Here is a 22,429-nt window from a genome sequence, read left to right as displayed (position 1 = left end):
GTTACATAGGCAGTCACTTGCATTCGTTCACCACATTCCCACACTCATTCGTGTTCTCACTTTTGCTTCTTTCATTTAATTTACTCTAAATCATTTTAAGCTTGTTCTTCTTTCATATTTGCTAAATGTGCCAACTCACATAAAGATTGACATATAACAACCTCACTGCGGCTTAAAAATCTTTCTCTCACTCACTGATCCTGCTCACACATACTAGACCTACACCCTTCTCACTTCTGATCACAAACATCAGTCCACCAGGACTGCATTCAAACTTCCTGTCACCCCATGTGAGGAGTAGATTGAACCCACAATGCATGTACATGCCCCCTGAAGGACGTTAATAGGCTGTATGGTCAGAGGGGATTACAGAGGGAGACTACTGCACTAAATGCAAAATCACCTTTCAGCAGATTAATCCCAGATTGGTGCTTTTCTGGACCTATCATGCTGGCAAATATGGGGCTTTAGTCATTGGAAGGCAGCTAAAACCTTTCAGTGTGTGTGCTATGGGTCTTAAGGCATGGCTACTAATTTGCTTTTAGGTAAGGCCACTAGAAACTGTGCAAGTGGCGTAAAGCTGAATGTTGCATGTGGCTTGGAGTGTGGGTTTTCATCACGCATTGAGAGATTTGATTTTAAAAACAAGGAACAGCTGTAAGCCAAGCTGCAGCACACACATACCAGGCTAAACCCTTTTTCGATGTTTAAAAGTCTACCTCTAACATTGAATGATTCACCTGTAGAAGGTGCGGTGGAGCCCACAAATCCCATTTGAGTTGTAGGCATGAAGCATGCCACTGTCCCCAGTTAACCTAAGGTCAATGACCAGCCTGTACTCAAAATCTGCAACTCTCCAGTATCCAGTTACCACTGAAAAATTGAGAAGGATGCAATGGAAAGGCCATATCTCAAAAGACTTATTTGAGCAGTGTGCCCCCTTAGTTGCTTCAAAAATATCACAGGACAGTAACCCGGTGCAAGACTGGGAATCATTTGTCACCAAGCTGTTAAATAACTGTGCCAGAAAGGATGCCAACAAGGTCAAAAGAAACAAAAATCATAATGGTTTACACAAGATATAAGAACAGCAAAAAAACAGCATGAACCACTTACAAAGATCAGTAAGGAAGCACCCAGATGACACAGCACAGCTAGAGCAATGTATACGGCTCAGACAGGGGTACAGAAAAGCCATATAGGCAGCCAAGAAGGGGTACACGGACAAGCCAATGTAAACTAATACTCCACGTTTTAAAAAGTAAGCCTCTAAGCCAATTCTGGAGGACTGTTAACAAACTAGAAAGAGGCCCATTCACTTCTAACAACACCACTATCAGTGAGTTAGCCTGTGTGCAGTATTTAGCTGCTCACTATAATATCCGAGTAAAAGAGTCTGTGATAACAATTCCATACATGACATAACTATTTCTCCATCAGCGCAGGGCATGAATGGCTCAGATGGAAAAATCTCCCATACGAGAGATCGAGAAGCTGATAATTAAAAGTGAATAAGATGGAGCTCCAGGACCTAGTGGCCTTCCCAATGCTCTCTTCAAAACAAGCTGGGAGAAATGGGCAAACTATCTAGTCCGACTGTATAATTACTGTTTTACCTCCAATCAGATTTCAAACTCTTGGCTTGATGCGTTCATTCACTCGTTCTTTAAAGGCAGAAAAAATAGCAATCCCTCAAATTACCACGTGGTCGCTTTGTTAGATAATGAGGCCAATTATTAAGTTGGGCTTCTACTCTGCCATTTGAACAGTAGGGAGGAAGACCGAAAGATAATTCCATAAACCAGACCGGCTTTCACCATGGGAAGGGCACTGTGACCAGTTTGACAGTACTAGTATTGACTATAAGAAAGATCAGAAACTCAAAATTTACTTGCCTGTTTTGTGGATTTGAAAGCCGCTTTTGATCGTGTACATAGGATACAACTCTGATCCAAACTTGCTGCTTGGGAGATCTCAAAGAAGCTGCTGGGAGCTTTTCAATAACTCTACATCCCCACATGGATTAGGATAAATAATAGAAGATGGAACGATTGTCTGCCGTAAGATCCAGGCTTTAAACAGCCATGCGTGTCAGGCCCAGCGCCGCTCAACCTCTTTCTGGAGGACCGCACAGAAGCCTTGGATCAGGCAAATGCTAATGCACCCAAACTAGAGAGTAACCGTTATAAGGTATGTTATATGCTGACAATATATTTCTTCTCAGTAGAACAAAGGTCGGCCTACAAAGGCTGTAGGTCGAAATATGTACCTACACCCTTGCACATAACCTGGACATTAACCTCGCTAACACATAGGTGTTAACGTTCAGTAAAAAAATTAAGAATGCAGGACCCTGGTATTTAAATAACTACAAACTAACTCAAGAGCAAGCTTACAAGTACCTGGGAGTGATAATTGACAAAAACAGCAGTTTTTTTATGACACAAGGAAAAAATGGAAGTGAATGCAGGGTCTCTCACTGCTGCTTGTTCTATCGCTTCAGGAGAAGATTGGAGGCACCTTGCTCCTACCCTTACTTGAGGCCATCAGAATGAATCTATAACCCACCATAGCCTATGAATGTGAAGCACTTTGTAGCTGTGAACCTGAATGGCTTGAGAAGCTAAACCTTGACACCTACAGGCAGCTTTTCCGACTACCCCGGAATGCCGCGCCTGCACAAATCAGGATGGAGTTTGGACTTGTGAGGCAGAAATATGCAAGACAAGGATATTTTGTCAAATTCTGTCACAAACTCAGAGCAGCTCAGGAAGATTCAGTAGATCAAAGGCTTCTGATTGAATTGTCTACAAACATGGACCAATACAGGGACTATGTAAGGTGCAGTATGGAGTCCTAATAAATAAATGAATTGTGGGAGCTCCCAACCGCATTTGAAGTCTTTAGGCAATATGTTAGCAAAACTACAGCTGTGCTTGCGCCATTGGAGGATAAAGAAATCTCAAAGCGTGCTCACTCATTGATAGCCATCCAGTCAATAAGACTTTAGCACATCAGGAATACTTACGCTTCACCTTTAAACCATTACAAGTTTCACGTAAAACAAAAGAAATACAGTATAAAATATTTTCATAGTTTAAAATAGGACATCATATTTTTGAACACGCGCATCTATGCTTAACCTAACCATTCTACAATAAAATGCAAACAATTTGTTGCATCACTTGTTTACATTTATTTTCCTCTAGAACAATAGTTTTGTTGTTTTCTACTCTAAAACTAGTCGCATGCAGCAATTTGAATGTGATAAGTTTACCAAAATTGTTAAACATGAACAGAAATGACAGTGAATGGGGCTTTAACATGGCAGTATAATGCCATGGCATTACCTCAAGTCAGTAGTCACTGTCAACAGATTGCACAATTCAACAATACAAATTGTTTTTACAGTTGTTCCTTAAAAAAACCTTATGAATATACACCTTTTTTTCATTATATATTTTATTTATGAAAAACGTGTACCTGTAAGCCAATTCTTACTCTCCTTGCTATTTTATATTATTTTCCTAGATCCCAAGGCTGCAATGGTGTACAATTTCTTCGTTCCTTGGATTGGTATGTATGGAAATTATTCAAAACTCCTTTCTGAAATACTGTGGCAGGAAATTGCAACATTATGCTTTGGTACATTGTACATAGCCATAGGCTATAAATTAATGGATGGATGTCTAGACATTTTGGGGAACTTTAACTAAATAATTGTGTGCTTTATTGCCGATGTGTGATTTTTAGAGTATTCTAATTTTTAAGAATGCTGTTCCATTAAACTATTACATGTGTCTCCTATGATGTGATTGGCAGCATTCTTTGGAAGATCTAATGTACTCATGTGACTTGACTTGTAAAGGGCACGCTGAGGTTTCATAGGAATTCCTATTTAAGTGATGTCCTGCAGGTAGTGATTTTCATATCAAAGGCATGATGAAAGAGAAAGTATGTAAAGGCAGGTGCTGCTGAGACTGATCCACACAGCTACTGCTGATATTTAGTACAAGTCGAGGGATATCTCAGCTCGAGGGTGTGCATTGTTTGAAGAAAAATCTCCAGTTCACTGCCGCCTACTACTTTATTTCTGCGCATTTGGGACCAGATGTATTAAACTTATTTGCAGTCGCAAACATTCAATTTCGGAGTTTACAACTGGAAAAAATGATATCCCATGTACAAGTTTTAGGAGGTGATAAAGTTTTATCAACTCCTAAAATGAGATTGCGAACTGGTACAGAATGGCAACTTGGAAGGGTATGTTGCCTATATTGCGATTCAATAACAGATTTATGCAACCATTCAAAAGTCACTTTTTCTTAACTGGGGCCCACCAAAAGAAAGGGGACCCCTTTGGACACGTTTGTGACATGGGATGCATGTTAGAGGGAAAATAGACTGCAGCTCGGAGGACGCCTGCCAACTATCATTGAAACATTTGCAAAAGTAAAACAGTTTTTGTTTTTAAAATCTACTCCATTTCATTTCAGGATGTCAGGCTGCTTTAAAAAGCAAAAAAAATTGCATTTTTTCAAAGACAATCACAGGGACGGTGGTCTGATGACCCATGCATGCCATCATCTGTGTAATTGTGGTCAATCAGAATGAGTCGCAATTTCCAACTTGCCTAATGAAAATGTATTAGATAAGTCAGACTGCGATACACTCCAAATTGGAATTATGTAAACTAACCTATTAGTATATAGGTCGGTTTGCAAAATCGAACACTGGTCACAAAAAAACTGGTTGCAAATTTGTTCCTGGTAAGGAATTCCAGAAGACTTGGATAGGTTACAGATGATAAGTTTATTCTTCTTAGATGGTTAGAAGTGTATATGTAATCAAAGCCCCACCAGGAGCATCCTCTCTGCTGCTCAGCCCAGGATCCAACTGACAGCCCACTCACAGCATACCAAACATTCCAATGACATCACATTCACACTAACATTCCACTCACACTGGCTGAACAGCAGAGGCAGAGAAACAGGGAAGATGTAAGGTAAAACCGTAGATATAACAAAATTGTGACAGTTTTTTCAACCAGTATTTTGATACACCCAGCCCTTATTTGTAGCTACAGCCTAATATTACTCATTAAGTATCCGTAGCATACCATTACCTGATGATGATGAAATGGGGCTTATTAAGCGCTCGATTGCCAGGGCGTCTTGGCGCTGGTGTTTGTACGCAAGGGCAGAGACTAAGCTAGCTCTACTAGGGTGTGAACAACAAGTTTTCAGAGCTTTCCTGCAGACTAATAGATTAGGTTGCAGTCTCAGAGCCACTGGCAGTTTATTCCACAATTTTACTGCACAGCTGGACAGGTACCTTCCCCCCATCTGGCCCTTCGAAACTTGGGGGTACATATCAGGCCAAGACCGGCCGATCAAAGGTTTCGCGAGGGGGTGTAAAGCCAGAACATTTCCTGGGTATCATCTGAACCTCCATATTGTGGCTTGTGCACCAAGCAGAGTGCCTTAAATTTGATTCTCTGCTGGACGGGGAGCCAGTGTAGTGCCCTTATTCCCTGTGACGTAGAATGGCCCTTAGGGAGGTTTAAAATTAATCGTGCCGCGGCATTCTGTAATGATTGCAGTTTTCTTATCTGGTTTTTATCAATACCAAGGAACAGCGTGTTACAGTAGTCCAATTTGTACAGAAAGAGGGGAGCCATTACCGTCTTCTGTAGTTTTGGAGGGATAAAAGGAAACATTTTACAGAGAGCCTTTACCAGAAAGAAACTGGCAGACGTTAGACGGTTAACCTGTGCCGACATATTGAGTTTGTCGTCAAAGATGACTCCAAGGTTCCTGAACTTCCTGACGAGAGGAGGACATTCCCCAGCCTCCGGCGGCCACCACGAATTGTTCCAGAGTGATATCCCATTGCTGAACTCTTTCACTTCAGTTTTTTCTCTGTTGATCTTCAAGAAACCTAGGCTCATGCAGTTCATGATGTCCTTTAGACAAGTGTGAAAACTGGCAGCTGTTATCTCAAGCCTATCCGACAGGAATATCACCAGTTGTGAGTCGTCGGCGTACGACACAAAAGTGAAACCATGTTTCCTGACAAGTCTTGGTCTGTGGCTTCACATAGACGTTGAACAACGTCGGGGACAGAGGTGATCCCTGTGGGACACCACAGGGCAAATTAAACCTGTCAGATTGTAAACCATCCCATCTCAAACTCTGTTTCCAGTCCTCTAAAAAGGAAGAAATGAGGGCCAAGGCCGAATTTTCAATTCCTACCCCCCGTAGTCGCCGCATCAACACAGTGTGACTCACGTTGTCGAATGTGGCCGACAGATCGAGGAGAACAATAGTCTCTCTGCCCCCACTGTCCACTACTCTCCGGATCCCCTCTGAAGCTGCAATCAAAGCAGACTCAGTAGAGTGTTTTGGTCGAAAACCATGTTGAGTAGGATCCAGTAGCCTATTGCTCTCTAAATAATCGGTCAGTGTCTTATTGACCGACTTTTCGAGAACCTTAGCTACAAAGGGTAGGCCCGAGATAGGACGATAGTTTTTGTACTCAGTGGGCTCTAATGTTGTCTTCTTCAGGATTGGCCTAATGCACGCAGTCTTTCAGACCGCAGGGTAAATCCCCGATACCAAAACTTGTTTAATCAGGGGGGTAAGTATCTCACTATTTTTCTTGTCAGCTAAGTGCATAATAGCAAGGGGACAAGGGTCATTAGGTGACCCAGATTTTATCGATTTAAGGAGAATCATTACATCATCTTCGGAAAGTGGTTTAAAACAAGTTAACCTAGACTGCACTGTCTCCACCACAGAGGCTCATTGCTTGTTAACTGCCAGGATATTTGATGGATTGACAAGACTGTTATATATCACTTGCACCTTATTCTGAAAGAAGGTAGCAAGCTGATTACAAAAAGCCTGGTCAGGTTTAAACGTATTAGCCTGCTGTGGTTTAGCTATAAATGTAACTGATTTAAAAAGTTCTTTGGGCAACGTTCCTGCCTCTTGAATCTTTCCGTAAAATATCCCTGTTTTGCTTCAAGAATAGCCTCCTTCTACTGTTTCAGAGCCCCTTTGTATGCATCTTTACTCTCCTTGCTATAGTCTACTCTCCAGAGGTGCTCAAACCTTCTGCGTTCCACCTTTAGCCCTTTAAATTCAGGGCCATACCAGGGTGATGCAAATTTCAGTTACAAATGGCTTCTACTGAATCTAATTGATTTCCTATTGGTTTTGAACATTTGCTGAACTTTGGGCTTATTCCAGTGAATATTAGTTTCATACCGGAAGTGGGTGTTTGTGTTGTTTTCTCTTTGTTTTTAATTTAGTTGGTAGCAGTTGTATTGCTGCCACACCATGGATACAATTTGCAGTCTAAACACTGCTCTTGTTCTGTAACTGGATCCAGTTGAAACTCTTTGTAAGTGGTGAGATAATATTTCTACCAGTGATTGGTTGCAGCTTGGCTGCATTTTCCTTTGCCTGTTCTGTTCTGATACACCATAAAGTGGACATTAGCAGAATTGGGTTGACTGGACAAGATTCTATAAGATTGTGGGAACTGGTAGCAAAACGTTTCTGTCGGGTCGCTTGATCATGCACGCCTCACACCATAGGGGTGAATGTGGCTAAATGCTGTTCTTCTATCAGAAAAACCAAAACATGTGTAGCTATTGTTGTAAGCTCCACTGATGTTTACAGTATTTTCAAGTAGGTTATCGTTTATGAGTCCAAAAGGATGAATGGCAGGCATTGTCCTGCATCACTCTGATATCGATGCGCTGTTGTCTCAGCCATAGACACAATGGTCAAAGGCCATTTACCTCCAATGGGATAAGAAGTTTTTGTTTTCCACTGTACAACAACCACTGTTAATGGACTGAGACAAGAGGAAATGCAAAGCATGTAGACAATTGAGTTAGATCTGTGGCAATTAACAATAACAACAAATCAGATATCCATAACAGCTGGCGACCACCTAGCAGTTACAAGTGATATCACAGACAATGAGAGCAAAGCTCAAAAGCCACAAGATACCCCTTGGTGGAAAAAGCCTTTTTACAGTTCTGTGTTTTATATTGCCAGACTATGATTCCCCCCTAAAAATTACTTCATAGACCGGCTTTGCTGGAAAAGAGGGGTATGAGAGACCTGCATAAAATGTATCCTCTCAAAAATATATGGTATCTGGTTATCTAATCTTCTTCTGTTGCCTTCTGATCTTAAGCAATGCACTGTAAAGGAAACATAAAATGATAACTTTATTATCATTTTATGTTTCCTTTGCGGGCAGGTGGGTGGATCTGTTCTGCTCTCGGAGCAGGGCAGGGGAGGAATGGTTTACTGACTCCTAAGTGTGCAATGACTGTTTGCTCTGCCCTCCTGGACCACCCAAACCAGCCATGCACACTTTCCCCATTCCCCTCGCAATATGCATTACAGTCTGCATGGAGAACATGCCCTGGCCCCCATTCCCTGGTTGAGCGTCGAACCAAGACATTTAAACCCAATTACAGCACTGTGAGTGGTCAATGGATCCTGGCAGTGCTTCCTGGGCCTCATTCCTACTCACCACCCCGCGTGCCAGCACCCAACACACTACCTGGCCGCCACTGCTTTTAAATCTGATACCATGCAAACATCTTGTACGTTTCTTGGGTGTTCCCTCACTCATCACGCCATGCATTTAGAAAATGCAAAGCCACAGAAGCAGATGTGTGGTTATGCCACAACATGACCCATCTTTCCGCTACTTCTCTTGATGTCTGTAGAAAAGCAACGTAAAATGGGGGGAGCCATTTTGTGCACCTTCTCCCCTGCACTTACACATTAAACACCATTCTTAGAACCCAGATGCAGGCTCTACACTTCCATACAGGGGACCTGTGGCCGTGAAGGCTCCAGTCAGTGGTACCAAGACAACAGCGTTGACTTTAAAATTCTTCTGACCTCCTTTCAAAGTAAAACATCCACCGCAGATATCTGCGTATCCTTTAACTTGACATCTATTTCTCCACCACCGTGGAGGAAAGCTTTCCTAATTGATCTCTACGTAGTTCTGAGTTCCTATATAAAGTTCAATATGATTTGATGCCGTAGAGATGAGTAACAGCATGAATAGTAAAATAGTTACAATATAGGTGCTTTATAAATTCGGGATAAATACATATTCATAATCATGTTCTTTCTCTTAACAGAATTTTGCTTAAAATATTAACATTTTGATTTATCTGTTAACACGTTTTGAAAGAAAAAACAGAAAGGTGAGATTTCTTGACCAAGGGTCTGATTAAGATGTCTGGCAGATGGGTACACACATGTGAGAGATGCCTCGCCCGCCTACTATAAACACTGTAGGATATAATGCACTTATAATAAGGTCATGTTTGTGATGCAGTACCCGTCCTCTAAACTCAAAATTGGGCACTATGCCTATGCACACTAGGTTGAAAATGGGCATGGGATCCACAGACCTAATTGTAATAAGCATTGAAACAACACGCATTGGTAAAGCAAATACATTGACCCTTTGTCAAGCTGTTGTGTGGGGTAAATTTTGTTTCATTTTTTATTACAGTCCAATACCTCGAAAAAAAAGGAAAAAATCAAACATGCTACTGTCACATGAAGCATGGCTACCATATGCTCGCAATATAAATTTTATAATAATTGTTGTAAATGAAAGATGAGGCGGCACACCAACGTCGTGTAGTTTAGGGTAGTTTAATGAGTCGCTGAGTAGAAAACCCAACCATTGTGCACAAGATCTAACGGGCAACTGTCAACCGTTAGATAGAACACAGGACATGTCACAGAGCGGAGCAGCGCGAGTACAGCGCGCGACACGCGTCATGACACCAAGCAAAAGGGTGAATATAACACATCTCCTTTTCTTAAACAGAGAGAGAAAAGGATGCAATAACAGAAATAGGTCGAAAGCTCACAGTAACCTTTTACGAAGAAAAGGTGGTACACAAGAAAAAAAAACAAAGCATCATGGAACACATTACTTGCTCTTGGAAAAGCAGAAGAAAATGAAACAAGGCATTCAACCCCACATTCTCCCTTAAACAGACAAAGTTACACATAGTCCTTCAAATAAGCAGGAACAACCCTGCAGCGAAGAGGTCTGCCAGCTCTATCAGCAACCACATCCTTAGAAGTTTGAGGTGAAGGAACAGACCTAAGCTTTCTTTGGTAAAGTGCTACCCTGCGGAGGATCCACGTTTGGCCATTTTGTAGCTTAACATAGTTGCCAACCACGGACTTTACCTGGTAGGGTCCCCTAAATTTATTGAACATCCTCTGGTTACCCCCAGGTTTAACTTTTACCAGGTCCCCTTCAGCTATTTTGGAAAGAACAGCTTTTCCCATGGAGTCACCTCCCACACCCTTTTTCTTTTCATGTAGCCAAGTGGGAATGAGTTTAGTGCCTGGCACCCTCCCCCTCATGAGCTCAAAAGGTGTTACAGACATGTTGCTATGAACAGTGGTACGGTATGCCCACAGCATTTCTTTGATCTCCTTCTGCACAGGGCGACCTGACGCTAAAGCGAGCTGCATAGTACCCTTAACAAGCCTGCTTATTCGCTCACAAAGTCCATTCCCTTGTGGGTTGTAGAGCGATGTACGCAAGTGCTTCAAACCCAGGAAAAGTCTAAACTTGCTAGTCCCACTTTTATTAAACGAGGTTGCAGGTTTCCCCCCCTTGTTTGCTTGTCTCCCTTGTATTAAAGCTATGCTCTCTGAAGCATCTGCCTGTAGGCTTGCAACCTCCTGACAACTAGTGTGTCCCAGTTGTATTCTTTTAAGTTCCTTCATACACCTGTCGCTTTCTTCAGCGACTTTGGCAATGGTAATTGCCTCAGTAAGGGTGGGGTTTTTAGCTGCCCACAACTTCTCCTGTGTCTTCTTGCTAAAACATTGCACAATTAACTGGTCGCGAATCTTCTCATCCTGTATGTTCCCAAATTGACATTTCACAGAGAGTTCCCTCAGCCTAGAAACAAATTCATCAATAGTTTCACTTTCTTTCTGAGGAGCAGTGTAAAACTTGTGCCTGCGCATTACAACATTCTCTTGTTTAGCAAACCTAGTGTAAAGTCTAAATAGAGCATCTTTATAAACGTCATCAATGTCAAGAGGCGGATTTGGCAAGTATTTAAACACCCTTTGACCCTCTTTGCCTAAAGCACCCAGTAATAAGGCTTTCTTCCTGATGGCAGAAAACTTCGTACCATCTAAGGCTATTATATAGTTCTCAAATGCCTCACACCAGTCATCCCATTCCATTGAGGGTTCACCAGGGGCACTCAGGAAAGGAACAGGCGCTTGAATGGCATTGCTCACATTCATAGTGAATACCCAGTAATGATACCCAAACCACGATAACAATAACTTAAACAGCCAAAATTTTAAACAGTCTGCAAAGTTCGCAATGTCTTATTTTAAAGTGTGTGTGTCACTGACATTTGAGTAACACACTGTAAAGAAATCGATTTATAAGTGAGTGTGTCACTGTAGACCAACGACAGTAGTCTTTGATGGCAAAACGTCTTAAAGACAGCGTGACACACAAAAGCGAACTTGCATGGAAGTGAGTGTGTCACTGCAGAAAGAATAGCGGTGGTATCTGTTTCTTTTAAACCACTTTTTCTTTGGCTGCGCGTTTCCCTTTTAAGGCACTCCGCCTTGCGAGCAGTGGGGCTCACTGGTATTGCCTTTTCTTCAAAAATAATTTCCCTTTTAAGGCCAATGGCAGCAAGGGGCGCTGTTGCCTGCGTCGACGGGTTGAGAAGCAATAGTCAACACTCCGTCGCGCTTGGAAGAAGAGAGTCTTAAGTACACTTCCCTTCACGGTGAGCGAGTTTGTAACGTACCTTCTGTCGAGGCTTACTTTCAAACCGCTTTCTCTTTTAAAACGAATCCTCCGGTCGGGTTTTCTTTCTCGCGTCGTCTTTACCGGGAGACACTTTTCCTCACGTTACCCTCCGCCTTCAGCAGTCGCCAAAATGTTGTAAATGAAAGATGAGGCGGCACACCAACGTCGTGTAGTTTAGGGTAGTTTAATGAGTCGCTGAGTAGAAAACCCAACCATTGTGCACAAGATCTAACGGGCAACTGTCAACCGTTAGATAGAACACAGGACATGTCACAGAGCGGAGCAGCGCGAGTACAGCGCGCGACACGCGTCATGACACCAAGCAAAAGGGTGAATATAACAATAATAAATAACCATTGCATATACTTTTACCAATATGGATGCTTCCTTGGCAGGCAGACGTATCCAGAAGATGTACAGATATTATTTTCAGTGTTAATGCAGATCACAGGAAAGTAAGAGTCTTATTGGCACAAAGAAAAGCTACTGTTGGTTTTGATTAATAGTAAAATAGATAAACCTTACCAGAATGACTAAACAATGGAAAGACAAAAAAACTTTTTGAAGAAAACTATGGACTCACCAACTGTCGCACTAATGTACGCATCTTTTTAGGTTGTTGTGCACATGTGAAATACTGTCACTCGCCTTGCAAGAGAACCAGTGGCTGCAGTTGGCAGACCCATTGCTCCATGCTATATGCTATGGTGGATGTAAACAAAATTTGAATGACAGATGAAGAGACCAACGTACAAAAAAGACTGAACCAAAGCCTCTCTATTTATGTACACATGTATGTATTTTTATATTGCATGAGGCTGGGGTTATACATAAAGCTGTCCCGATGAAAAACTTAACAAGCAGTGGCATAGCCAATAGGTCTCGCCTTTGGAACCTTATAAGTATTTAGTTATGCAGAACAATATCTTTGGTGCAGCAGCATCACCTGTTGCATATATAAGCACTTATAAGATCCCAAAAGCGAGACCTATTGGCTATGCCAATGCTTGTTTTATAAGGTTTTCACAGACCAATGTACAACCAATGATAGTGTAGTAAAGGTAGACCTTGACGATAGCTGGAGAACCAGAGTATCACTCCGATGCACTGAAGATTCTTGCAGAACTCCTTAGTAACACCAGGTTTAAGGTGCAAAGAGCAATGCCAGCCACCAGTACAAACAATGTTTTTTAAAAAAAAAATAAGGCTGTAACCTAGCAACTCTACTGTTTTACTTTTGTTTTGCTGGCAGCTAAAATTGGGTATTGGTAGCAAGCCTTATATAAATGCAATTACAAGTACATATGAGTGTGACACTAGTCAACATACTCACTAGGTGATTACTGTGTAGGTGCCCCCTTCGTCTCCATAACATTTATTGATGTTCGACAGTTAACACAGCAATATCATCTTGCTACTTATAATTCAAGCGTTTCTGAAGTCAGAGCATGCATAAGCGATATTATTTTCTATGCAGTCTCAAATATTTACTAATTCTTTGTGACTCTCTTCATTATACTCAACGCTGCGGTTTTTATTACTTTATTTTTGTTCAAAGTTTCCAAGAATTTGGCCACATGAAGACTGAGCAATGTTCTAAATTACGAGATACATTTTGTTTGTGGACCCTTCCTCTCTGACCACGAAGTCTCGGCCGCTTGTGTGCTACTTCAAAACAACACAGCCATTCCTTTGTAGGCAGAGCTTCAGAGCGGGTGCAAGCTTCGAAATTTCAATCCTCTATTTCTTTTTTTTTTTTGCAAAATATTTTTATTATTTTCTTTGACAGAATATTTACATACATATAACAGGTAATACACTCCGGTGATACATTCGCATACTCAGATTATATAGAGATTTTGATAGGTTGTTGGGTAGCTTTATGGTGTCCCGTTAAGTTTGCGAAGATTGTGGCTTGGTTGTGGTGGATCGCTTGGTTTCCGGCCCTGTGTTTAGTTCCGCATATAGCGTGAACATATAACAAATAACATCACATATAACATATAACATAAAAGTGTTTAGCTGCTTGTTGTGGATCGACCACCGTGCACTGTGAGTGGCGTTCTTGTGTGGCCTACCCATAGCTATTCAAGGCGGTTTGTGTGGTTTTAGGAATTTGTCTAAGGATGACCACATTTCTCTGTTGGGCTTTCTCCAGGGGGTGCTTCTGCGTGCGGTGTTGTCAGCACCTCTTAGGTATGTCACCCAGTTTAGCCACCCTTTGAAAGTGGCTTCGGTGGTATTTTTCCACTTGGCTAGCACTGTTTTTGTAGCACTAGTCAGGAGGAAGTCAAGCAAGTTTCTGTTGTGCTGTGAGGTGACATCTGTGTTTATGTGCGCTTTTACTATGGTGCTGAATTCCTGTCTCAGGGTGCAGCCTAGGACTTTGTTATTAAAGTCGAATACCTTCCCCCAGAATTTGTTGACCTTGCTGCAATAGAAGATGTGGTGGGCTAGGTCACCTTTTTCTTTCTCGCTGTTCCAGCAGTGGTCGCTTTCTGTGAGACCTAGTTTTGCTAGTCATGCTGGTGTCCAATATGCCTGATGTAGTAGCCAGAATTTTGTTTGGGCTATTACCGGAGAAATCATGTTACTGGTCGGGGACCTCCATATGGTGTGTGCGTCTTGTTCTGAGAGTTTTGAGCCTATCGGTGTTTCCCAGTAGTTTATACTTTTGGTGTTGAGCTTTGTGGAGGCTGGGTGCAGGACTTTGTACAGATGGGAGACTTGGTGACCTGTCTTGTTTAAGTTTTCCATAAATTGGAAGATTGAGAGAGTCGGCTTGCTTAGTCCTGCTTTTGTGATGGCTGATTTGATAGCCAAAAAGTTGTATAGTTCTACGTCTGGGAGGGCGTGTTTTTCCCTCAGGTTGTAGAACATGAGGGGCATACCCTTCTCTTCTAGCTGGGCCGGGTGAGAGAGGCCTAATCGTTTCCATGTTTTTATATCTAAGGGCCTGCCTCTGTATTTGATTTTGGAGTTTGCCCAGAGCGCTACCCGCATTGAGTTTTTGATGCTTGTCTCTAACTTTTGGTCTACCTTGAGAAGTGCTTGTTTCGTCAACTTGAATATCGGGTTTCCTTTAAGTGTCTGTTTGTTTGTTGTGAGGAGGGTTAGTGGGTTAGTGTTGTCAAGGATGGCTCTCTCTAGTAGTATAATAACAAAACAGATAGAAGGAGGGTCCAAGTGAAAGTTTAAAGACCACACACAGTCACGTTCCCCAAACAAATAGTGTACAACCTCAAGAGTAACTGTGGGTCTATATGTACTCCCTGCTGGACAATGTCTGAAACTCAACTCAAAAGACAGAAGATGGAAAACCAGAGTGAGATAACTATCACAGGATACCTCAAAATTTGTGAAAAGTACCCATCAGTTATCGATCGGTTCCACCCTTATCATCATCTGGGCCTCCTCACACCGAGGAGGGCAATCCTGCAACCACTTGGGATTTGTAAAGTGGATGCTCTAGTGTGTTCAAAGGTGTACGGCTGATAACCTTAGAACGATAACTGAAAAAGCAGTGCGTGTAAGTAAACAAAAGATGGTGTGAATAGCGTGAAGGAATATAAAATTGGAGAACTAGGAGAGAAAAACGTTATTAGGTACCGCCTATGTTTCCAAAATTAAAAATCAGTGCGGGGATATAGTAATCAAAACAAATAACTACTACTTAGATCTTAACGGTCGACATGTTTCTGCAGACTATGGACCCTACTAGGTGTCCTGCTGCGTTCATCAGGACCACATCTCGCTACTGCTTTACCTCAAAGGAGAAGTAGAATAAAAGTGGTACTTTACGTCTTTTCAAGTGAACAGGATGTCCCTTGACAGGTACTGGTCCTCATTACTACTAAAATGAGTTGAGAAAACAGACAGAGACAACAGACAAACATGAAAATTAAAGTCAGTACAAAATAAAGTAGGACCAACTATAGGTATACGTATTACATATCACCAATGATGTCATATTTTGTACATCTGAGGCTCTTATTCAGGCCCTTCACCCGCTTACCTTTTAGGTAGGAGGATGGCACTACGCCTCACCTGTCTGCGACTCAGGTAGGTAGAGCACCGCGCTAATAACGACAAAAAAATACACATAAACACATCAACATAACGAGTTGGTCACAACATCCTGAAAGCAGAGTATATCTAGAGATGTTACCAGGAAGATGCAGACCCTATAATGTAGACTGATGGCTGTGTGTCTATTCATTTACCCAACATCGAATCTTACTATCGAAAGGGTATCGGTAAAGTTCACAAAGGAACCTCCGTCGGTCTTAGACTGCAATGAAAGGACCCGTACTTATTCAAGGACTGGAGGATAGGTCCACTATGATAGCCCCCACCATTAGCTATATGCACATTTATTAGCACAGAGTCCCTCGATGTTTAAAAACCAAAGGCCCGCATCGAGCAGGGTCAACGGGCGGGAACTCCCTGCAAATGGCATCTTAAGGAAAGTGACAATCGGCAGGAAGACTCACCTCTCTGTCGGTACTCCGGGCGTCCCTCTGGGCTGTCTCAGGGAGGTACCGCAGCGGTGGGAGACGCCATCTTTGTATTCAATTACGGTGACGTCACTGCGCAACGCAGGCAGGAGCACATGACCACTGCGCATTCTGGGAAACATAGTGCTGGTGCTACAAAAGTTATTAAGGCTGTAATGCGTTCTCATTATATGGTGCCCCCCCACTTAAAACAAATGTATGGGCCGCAAAAACATGAAACTACTCCTCAAACAAGACATTTCATACCCAACACAGCCAGTCCATTCTCGCACTGCATATACGGAGATGTAGTTCCGAGATGTCCGTATGATACACCGTTACTAATATAGGTTGTTCTATAATGTTAGTGTCCAACCGACTGTTAGGCTAGTTATCACTCCATATAGGGGACAGTGTGTGGCGCCTTTTCGCTCAGTATTTGTCCCACAAAGCAAAATGTATGTTTTCTGATATTGCATTGCATCTATTACCATGTATGTTTTCAGATATTATATAGCATAGTCCCACCTGTAAGATGTGTAAGGTGAGTGGGCATTGCAGTTTCCCATCTATATTCGTAGCACCACTCCTGCCAAAGAAATCAAGCATCTCCCTCTGCACCTCATGTGGTATGAATGGCATTCCTCAAGAGTACGTGTGTAAATGTATGTTTTTAATCATAAGGAAATCCACGGGATGTCTTTGTTCAAACCTGTTTTATCCATATTGAGTTTGTAGACCCATTTATGTTCCTTATTAAAAAGGTATTTACTGGTATTTACAGTGTGGGCAGGGATCATATTTTGCTCGATGACTGTCCAGGTGAACTCAGTGGGTCCATGACCGACTTCCAGAAAATGGTTGGTCAGACGAGTCGCTTGCTTCCTGCATCGAATGGTGCTCTTATGTTCTGATATACGCACTCTTATTTTTCTGGTGGTCATACCCACGTATTTCAACTGGCATGGACAGGTTATCAAGTAGATGAGATTTTGGCTATTGCAATTAGTAAATTACCGCTGCTGCCAAGGACGATTACTGCCAATGTCAATACTGGTTGATTTGGAGGTTTTGGGACATGCTGCACAGTTACCACATGGGTGGTGTCCCTCAACAGCAGGCATATCCCATAAGGTACCAACAGGGCATGCTACTCTGGTCTTAGGTCTAGTATGTACCAGTCTTTCCTTCAGATTAGCGCCCCGTTTGAAGGCAAAGAGCGGAGGTGGTAACTGCTCTGAGCCTGTATTCAGGATAGTCCAATGTTTCCTTATGATCTTCTGGATGCTATTAGATTGGGTACTGAAGGTATGGACACAAGTGATTCTTTGGTTCTTCTCTTTAGGAGTAGATAATTCTAGTAGAGCCTCCCTGTTATTATTTGATGCTCTCTTTATAGATTGGCGCACAAATTTCTTTGGGTACTTCCTTGTGCAGAGCTGTTTCTCAAGTGTTTTCATTTGACGTTGAATCACTTTATACATCAATACCTCAGGACAATACCCTACAACTAATTGAGAACCTCCTCTTGGAGAGAGAGTGGAATTCCATCACTCCAGTACATTTGATCATGAAACTTGCAAATTTAGCCATGAAAGAGAATTTCTTTCGGTTTGAAGACACTGTATTCCTCCAAATATCTGGGACCAGTATGGGGAGTGTCTTTGCGCCCAGTCAAGCTAATCTATATGTTCATAAGTTTGAACAGGACCACATTTTGACACCGACCAATCCATACTACGCTTCTGTGCGTGTATGGAAAAGATATATAGATTACATTCTCGTCGTGTGGAGAGGCACTTGCGAAGAGTTACTACAATTCCATCAGTGGTTGAACTCCAGAAATAACTTTTTGCGCGTCTCTATTGAACATAGTATACAACAGCTAGCATTTCTCGACCTATTAATTACAACTACTCCGACAGGTCTGAGATTTGAGCTTTTCGGAAAACCCATGGCAAGGAATTCCTTGTTGCGGTACTATAGCTATCATCCAAAGACACTCAGGGAAATCTGCCCTATGGACAGTTTCTGTGGATCCAACGCTATTGTTCTAGAGGAGATGCCTTTCATGAACATGCGAAAACACTTGAGAAACAAGCTCTGCACAAGGAAGTACCCGAAGAAATTGGTGCGCCAATCTATGAAGAGAGCATCAAATAATAACAGGGAGGCTCTACTAGAATTATCTACTCCTAAAGAGAAGAACCAAAGAATCACTTGTGTCCATACCTTCAGTACCCAATCTAATAGCATCCAGAAGATCATAAGGAAATATTGGACTATCCTGAATACAGGCTCAGAGCAGTTACCACCTCCGCTCTTTGCCTTCAAACGGGGCGCTAATCTGAAGGATAGACTGGTACATACTAAACCTAAGACCAGAGTAGCACGCCCTGTTGATATCTTATGGGATATGCCTGCTGTTGAGGGACACCACCCATGTGGTAACTATGCAGCATGTCCCCAAACCTCCAAATCAACCAGTATTGACATTGGCAGTAATCGTCCTTGGCAGCAGCGGCAATTTACTAATTGCAATAGCCAAAATCTCATCCACTTGATAACGTGTCCATGCCAGTTGAAATAGGGTATGACCACCAGAAAAATAAGAGTGTGCATATCAGAACATAAGAGCACCATTCGATGCAGGAAGCAAGCGACTCGTCCAACCAACCATTTTCTGGAAGTCTGTCATGGACCCACTGAGTTCACCTTGACAGTCATCGAGCAACCTATGATCCCTGCCCACATTGTAGATACCAGGAAATACCTTTTTAATAAGGAACAGAAATGGGCCTACAAACTCAATACGGATAAAACAGGTTTGAACGAAGACATCCAGTGGATGTCCTTATGATTAAAGACATACATTTGCATACATACTCTTGAGGAATACCATTCAAACCACATGAGGTACAGAGGGAGATGCTTGATTTCTTTGGCAGGAGTGGTGCTACGAATGTATATGGGAAACTGCAATGCCCACTCACCTTACACATCTTACAGGTGGGACTATGCTATGTAATATCTGAAAACATACATGGTAATAGATGCAATGCAATATCAGAAAACATATATTTTGCACTGTGGGACAAATACTGAGCGAAAAGGCGCCACACACTGTCCCCTATATGGATTGATAATTAACCTAACATTCGGTTGGACACTAACATTATAGAACAACCTATATTAGTAACGGTGTATGAGGAGGACATCTCGGAACTACACCTCCGTATATGCAGTGCGAGAATGGACTCGCTGTGTAGGGTATGAAATGTCTCGTTTGATGAGTAGTTTCATGTTTTGGCGGCCCTCACATTTGTTTTAAGTGGGGGGCACCATACAATGAGAACACATTACAGCCTTAATAACTTTTGTAGCACCAGCACTACGTTTCCTAGAATGCGCAGTGGTTATGTGCCCCTGCCTGCGCTGCGCAGTGGCGTCACCGTAATTGAATACAAAGATGGCGTCTCCCACCGCCGCGGTACCTCTCCGAGACGGCCCAGAGGGACGCCCGTAGTACCGATGGAGAGGTGAGTCTTCCTGCCAATTGTCACTTTCCTTATAATGCCATTTGTAGGGAGATCCCGCCCGTTGACCCTGCTCGATGCGGGCCTTTGGTTTTTAAACATCGAGGGACTCCGTGCTAATAAATGTGCATATAGCTAATGGTGGGGGCTATCATAGTGGACCTATCCTCCTCTCCTTGAATAAGTACGGGTCCTTTCATTGCAGTCTAAGACCGACGGAGGTTCCTTTGTGAACTTTACCGATACCCTTTCGATAGTACGATTCGATGTTGGGTAAATGAATAGACACACAGCCATCATTCTACATAGATGGCAGACAAAGTGCATTCTCCCCCCACCACACTGCATGCTTTACAAGGACCCAACCCCACATCAAACTCTGGAGTCGTAGTTGATTTTCTGCAGTGTGCTGCTTGTTTATTAAAATTTAAGTTCTCCGGTCAATTACCTCATTGACCTACCAATCTCTTTATTTATTCGTACATATTCCAATACAGTATTTAAGAATAAACATGCACTTATAATACAATATATACATTCACCGCCCATTCCACTGGGCCTTTTATTTGACTTCAGGGTTGCGCCAGCAGGCCACAATCCAGATCACCTGCCCCTTAACGTTAACCCCCTTCTGGTCAACAGAGCCGCAGGTGAGGAAAGCGCCCACTTGGGCAACCAGAGGCCTCTGGGGTAGGGCTGAAAAGCCAAGGCCACCAGCAGGTCGGCCCCAACTCTCCCGCCAGCCCAGAGTCCATACTGATTTAGCAAACCTGTTCAGAGTTAACTGTCTCTAGACAAGAAGTTCCCGTGGTATTCTTGTCCGGAACCCCGCTATTGCCCTAATTGAATCCTTATTAATAGGGATGGGTGGGTGGGTGTCTTCTCTTGGAGACGTCCGACTCCTGGATGATCAGCGGACAAAGAGGGGGCCTCTAGCCTGGTCGCGGGCTTTTAAGCCTCGCGCCCTACTAACACTTCCGGGGCGTACCTCGACCTTTGTTCCCATTGGTCCTGACGCGACGCTCACTTCCGGGTCACGCAGACCGGAAGTGATCCGGCTCCGGGTCGGCCCTTTGGCTGCCACTAACGACGCCATTCCCCGATGGGGTTGGCGCCTTCCATAGATGGCAGACAAAGTGCATTCTCCCCCCACCACACTGCATGCTTTACAAGGACCCAACCCCACATCAAACTCTGGAGTCGTAGTTGATTTTCTGCAGTGTGCTGCTTGTTTATTAAAATTTAAGTTCTCCGGTCAATTACCTCATTGACCTACCAATCTCTTTATTTATTCGTACATATTCCAATACAGTATTTAAGAATAAACTTGCACTTATAATACAATATATACATTCACCGCCCATTCCACTGGGCCTTTTATTTGACTTCAGGGTTGCGCCAGCAGGCCACAATCCAGATCACCTGCCCCTTAACGTTAACCCCCTTCTGGTCAACAGAGCCGCAGGTGAGGAAAGCGCCCACTTGGGCAACCAGAGGCCTCTGGGGTAGGGCTGAAAAGCCAAGGCCACCAGCAGGTCGGCCCCAACTCTCCCGCCAGCCCAGAGTCCATACTGATTTAGCAAACCTGTTCAGAGTTAACTGTCTCTAGACAAGAAGTTCCCGTGGTATTCTTGCCCGGAACCCCGCCACAGGACGAGGAGCTTACTGGCGGACTCGACCTCCCCCCCCTGCGCTCAAGAGCTTCGGAGACGGCCCCTAGAACTGTTTCTATAAATATCTCCATACCCGCCTCCGACAGGTGGACTCCGTCCTCTGCGTATAGCTCCGGCCTTTCTGCCTGAATTAATTTATGGCGAATCGCTTTAATACTCGATTTTTGCAGGATTTCCGCCACCGATTGGTTCAGTCTTTTGACAGATCTGTTTATTGCTTTCATGGGCGCGCCCCGAGCCCACACGAGTGTCGGGATGACTTCCGACCATAGTACTATAGCTTCTGGGAAAATGTTTTTGATTGCTGCTAGGGTAGAAAACAGGGACTCCTTCACTTCTCTCCTCCCGCCTGGAATCATGTTGTTGCCTCCGCAGTGCAACACGAATACATCTGGCGAAGGCATGCCTTTTGCCAAAGCCGCTTTTACATCCCTCGGGACGTCCGCCAGGCGCTGCCCGCCTATCCCCACCCAATGATGGTCACAACCTCGCATCATGGTCACCCTGTCCATGAGTGTCTTTTCGAAGTGCGCCCCGGCCCTGCGAATGAAGGAGTGGCCACACCAACAGATGTGGGTTCTCTTAGGGGAGGTACCTAGAGTAAATATGAAGAGTAAATGTGAAGAGATACAGTCAGCCGATTCTCACAAAAGGAACGCAAGCTAAAGATACGTCAAACCAATTGCGGGCAGATATAACGTTCGTAACACGCTGATTTCCAGCGACCCAACCTCTTGATTACCTGTTCGGGTAGGCCTAAGCCAGCAGCCGTTGTCGCTGCTCCAATTCTAAACGAATGTGATGTAAAATCGGCCGGATCAACTCCGATCCGTGCCAAGGTCATTTTAACTACTCG

General features: G+C 43.2%; 1 protein-coding gene across 2 annotated transcripts in view; it reads left to right on the top strand.

The window, feature by feature from the left end:
- LOC147665849 (cytochrome P450 4B1-like) overlaps nt 1-22,429 on the top strand; it is a 298,070-nt gene that overhangs the window by 101,790 nt on the left and 173,851 nt on the right. For both annotated transcript variants that reach the window (XM_086949460.1, XM_086949461.1), the window contains one exon: nt 3,532-3,576. In XM_086949460.1, the coding sequence (XP_086805586.1) occupies nt 3,532-3,576 (45 nt within the window). The remainder of the gene's footprint in view (nt 1-3,531; nt 3,577-22,429) is intronic.

The sequence above is a fragment of the Lissotriton vulgaris genome, unplaced genomic scaffold (assembly GCF_964263255.1).
Source record: "Lissotriton vulgaris unplaced genomic scaffold, aLisVul1.2 SCAFFOLD_1678, whole genome shotgun sequence".
NCBI lineage: Eukaryota > Metazoa > Chordata > Amphibia > Caudata > Salamandridae > Lissotriton > Lissotriton vulgaris.
The sequence above is the reverse complement of the archived record's forward strand: the minus strand, read 5'-3'. Positions and strand labels throughout refer to the sequence as shown.